Genomic DNA, 4,299 nt, shown 5'->3' with positions numbered 1-4,299 from the left:
CACTATTGGGGAATGAGGATAATGAATCATAACACACACACCCTCTGGTCGCCCTTGCTCAGATGATTTCTGCCTGCCTTTATCCAGTCACTTGCTAGTACAATCCAGTGATTTGGCATTCCTGCTTCTCCTGCCATCACAGAGAACCAGCCGGAACAGAAGGTGATCTTCCTCTCTTCTCGTCAGAGTTAGTAGTACACTAGTACCAACTTTTCAGCACCAACTTGTACCAACTTTTCAGCACCAACTTGGCAACTTGCATGGATTGATCGTTACAAAAAAAAAATGCACTTCAGCAAAGCAAGTAACCAACTTCTTGAAATAAGCGCATACCATATGCGTGACCTCAACGGCTGAACCTGCACCGCCTAGGCATTAGTAAAACCATCAAACTGCCAAGAGTAGCTAGCCAAAACCCAAACTATTTTGTACCAACTCGGCAACTCCCAAGTGATAGTTATACCAAGCGCCCAACTCAAACTAACAAAGTCTACACTGAATTTAGGACCGTCCTAACTTTGGAACAAGCCACTTAACCACACCAACATTCTACAATATTCGGTACTGAAGTATCCATACAAGAAATTTTACAAATTTTGAAAGAAATGTCCGCAACAAAAAAAAAAAAACATTGGCAATTGTATTGGCACGTATATAAAGTGAGCCCTGCTCCTAGGCTCGAATACGCACCATATACTCCTTGTAGTTCTGGATTCTGGCCAAGAACTTCCTATTCTTTCTGCCGGCCAGAGGGCAGCAAGGAGCACGCCGAAATGGCCGCATCGGCGCCCATGCTTGTCCACGTCGAGTCCCTCCAGACCGCCGTCCCGATGCGCATGGCCGGGGCGGGGAAGTCACTGCCCATCGCGGTGTCCGGGCCGCCGCTCACCGCCGCGGAGCTGCAGCGCCGCTTCCGCGCCGTGCTCTACTACCGCGGCGCGGGCGCCGAGGTGGAGGCCGCGGCGAGGGAGCGTGCGGCGTGGGTGAAGGAGTCACTCTGCGCGGCGCTGGTCGACCACCCGGAGATGGCAGGGCGTCTGCGCCGCCATGGCGACGGCAACGACGACGACGACGGGCGCCTCTGGGAGGTGAAGCTCAGGGACACCGGCGTGCGGCTGGTCCAGGCCTCGGTGGAGGCCACCATGGCGGAGTTCCTGGAGGCGAGGGGCGTCGACCGGGAGAGGAAGGAGGCCGCGCTGGCGCAGTGGACCGACGTGGACGTGCACGAGCCCGACATCTGTGCCCCGTTGTTCATTCAGGTACAGTCATCAGTCACAAGTAACTACTCACGAGCCACAACCAGATCTAATAACCCAACTCACAACACTTTCATGTTTTAATGCCTTCGCAGCTGACACGATTCCTGGACGGCGGCTACGCCATCGGCGTCAGCTGCAGCCTGCTGCTCGCCGACCCGCTGTCCCTCATCGGCTTCCTCAAGTCGTGGGCTCGCAAGAACACGGAGATGCAAGCGCAGAGCAAGCACGTCGCCCACCCGGTGATCCAGTACACGCACTACATCCAGAGCCCAGGCACCGCCAAGCGCGTCAAGTCCGGCACTTCCACGCTGGGCATTGCGACCGCCACCGCTGCCGACGACAGCACGACGACCGTGCTCTTCGGGGCTCCCGACACGACGTCCGACCACCGCGCGCTCGCCGCGGCCTGCGTCGGCATGGCCAGCAAGAGGCTCGGCGGCGCCAAGGAGCCCCCGCGATTCACGGTTATGGCCCGCGACAGCTCGAAGGGGCTGCACGTCCAGACCTGCGGTGATCGCGAGGCCTGCCTTGGGCATGGACACGGACTCGCGGCTCGGGTCGCGCAGTGGAGCGAGGCCGGTCTCGAGGACCTGGCGCTGGAGGGGAGCAAACCCGTGCACGTGTCCTACTCCATCTCACCGAGTGCCGACGAGGGGCTCGTGGTTGTAATGCCTGCAGGTGGTGCGGAGCTCTTGATCAGCGTGACAGTACCGAACTAAGCCCTTGTTTACGGCCTCTTCAGCTGGTTCGTATCGTTGCTAGTTCGTGAAAAAGTACTGCTGGTTAGTTTGTGTGAGAGAAAAATACTGTTCTAGCTAGAAATTTACGATCATTTACGACAAGCCACAGCCAAACGAACAGACTTTACACCCTATCACATCGAATGATTGGACACATATATGAAGTATTAAATATAGACTAAAAAATAACTAATTACATAGATTACGACTACATTACGAGACGAATCTTTTAAGCCTAATTAGTCTATGATTTGACAACAAAGTGCTGCAGTAACACATATGCTAGTGACTGATTAATTAGGTTTAATAAATTCGTCAAGCGAACGGATTCTATAATTTATTTTTATCCAAACACCCATGTAATATATGACGTGACACCCTAAAACTTTAGGTAATGAATTTAAACCAGGCCTAAATGTAATTTCGAAGTACCTTGCTGTTGTATGTAGATGCGTCATCACTTCTTCAGTGAAAAGTGCTGTGGCTGTACTTTTAAATTTTTTTAGGGCTCTGAAGATGGGACTTGGGCCACATCTACCTTTTTTTAGCACTAGCAAATCTGCTCGAACCACTGTGAAGCTGTAGTGTTTCTTGACTTAAAAGTCAGAGTGGTCCCGACGTCCCTTTGTGAACCGTTTGTTAGCGAAGTGTTGGTTAAACTTGGTCTCACCAAATGTACAAGGACGAGTGTTTTCGCCATGGCCCTAAAGATGCACCGTTTTTCTAGGATTGTACAAGGACGAGTGTTTTCGCCATGGCCCTAAAGATGCACCGTTTTTCTAGGATAGACTGTTTCGCTCGTTTTACGAGATGCGACTCGTGAAAAAAGTTTGTAATGGACACAGTCGATGATGTGAAAGCTTTGGAGCAATTTGGGTCTAACAACTTTGTTCCCCGTAAGACGCGGGCGGGGCAAACAACCCCCTCCCCATACACACACCCCACCCAGATTGTACCCACCTCTAGAAATAAAATGGGACAAGTGGTGTGGCACCCGCCCCCGTTTAGATTTGACTCATAGTGAGCCATGTTTATATTAATGTGGAGTTATATGAGTTTAATCTTATCTTAGTTGTTGAAGGTGGGTTAGACCAATATATAAGATTTCTAGAGTATATGGCACCATCCTAGGTTAACCCTTTTACGTGAAGCGAGGACAAAAATATAAATGGGTTGGTGGTAATATATAATTCACTCATCGTGTGGACTGGATCTAATACGCTTAGATTCGATGTTACATCTAGGCTAGAATCCTAGCCTCCCACCACTCTCCAGGTGGAAGATGATGAAGCGGACCACATGACTCATAGCTGCTCCATGCTTAGGCCCAGGGGCGACACAATTGCCAGCTACCTTGAAAAGCCCTATCGAGTCAAGGACTCTGAGTCCGAGAAGTCGGAGAGGTCACCCTCTGACTCCACCCATCGCAAGGACTTGGAGCTTGCCTCCGTGAGGCTCATGGGGGCTCCTTGAAAGGGGGAGCCCTATCTGATACTAATTATTAGCTTGTCGTGGATATTGGTGATTCCTAGCGTCTAGCCTCATGGCTTGAATTGAGTTAAAGGTCTAAGTCCTAAGTATTTATAGGTGTAGATCTTTCCTAAATTGTTTAGTATAGTCTATTTCAAAACTGAAGATGTTTTATTAATGTTATCTTGGAATGGATATGGAAATGGGTCTGAGCTAAAAATTATCTGAAACAGGAAAACATCAACAACTCTGGATGTAAGAGTTTGAGCCTAATGGTTCCGATTTGTATTGACTCACCTCAGTTGTGTACCGTCTCCGAATGGTAGAGGCTGGAACTTTGTTTACTTATTAAAAAACGATGTTCTTAAAATTTTTCCATGAACCTTATTCCTTGGCCTTTCACAATCTTAGCGGCACATAGTTCGGTGATTGTGGTCTAGGTCCGGATCATTCGATGCTCACATAATAAAATTCAATCAAGCTAATTTTGCCTATCAACGCATCCAAAATGCAATGGTGCGGTGTTAGTAGGAAATAGTAGCAATTAAACTAAGCAGGTATCTCTTTCCTTACACCACCTATAATTATCGAGTGTCTCCGAAGAGACTGCACCGCCTGTAAGTTAGCGCTCTGGCCATCTTTATAGAGTCGGAGCATGGAGGATTACTTGAAAAAAAATTCATGTTTGGAGGGTCCGATCTGATTTCATAGCATCCATTTTTCTCTCTTCCTCTGTACTTAGGATTTGATCTGTTGCGGTGGATGAAATTGCTTGCTTGTTGATTGGAATAGCTAGGGATATCTACTTGTCTAGCGCGAGATCATTTCGG

The 4,299-nt window shown here is 49.1% G+C and overlaps 1 protein-coding gene across 1 annotated transcript; it reads left to right on the top strand.

Moving 5' to 3' along the window:
- Window positions 1–714: 714 nt before the first annotated feature.
- On the top strand, window positions 715–2,028 carry LOC136498590 (protein ECERIFERUM 2-like). Its single transcript, XM_066494481.1, has 2 exons — window positions 715–1,259; window positions 1,352–2,028. The coding sequence occupies exons 1-2, from the start codon at window positions 774–776 to the stop codon at window positions 1,976–1,978; spliced, it is 1,113 nt and encodes a 370-aa protein (XP_066350578.1). The 5' UTR covers window positions 715–773; the 3' UTR covers window positions 1,979–2,028.
- The last annotated feature ends 2,271 nt before the right edge of the window (window positions 2,029–4,299 follow it).

This window comes from Miscanthus floridulus, chromosome 12 (assembly GCF_019320115.1).
Source record: "Miscanthus floridulus cultivar M001 chromosome 12, ASM1932011v1, whole genome shotgun sequence".
Classification (NCBI taxonomy): domain Eukaryota; kingdom Viridiplantae; phylum Streptophyta; class Magnoliopsida; order Poales; family Poaceae; genus Miscanthus; species Miscanthus floridulus.
The sequence above is the reverse complement of the archived record's forward strand: the minus strand, read 5'-3'. Positions and strand labels throughout refer to the sequence as shown.

What these genes read in the sequence shown, in the direction of transcription:
- LOC136498590 (XM_066494481.1), top strand. Translation starts at nt 774, where the DNA reads ATGGCCGCATCGGCGCCCATGCTTGTCCACGTCGAGTCCCTCCAGACC. An exon ending in GTGCCCCGTTGTTCATTCAG is followed by an intron (nt 1,260 to 1,351) that starts GTACAGTCATCA and finishes ATGCCTTCGCAG; the next exon opens with CTGACACGATTCCTGGACGG.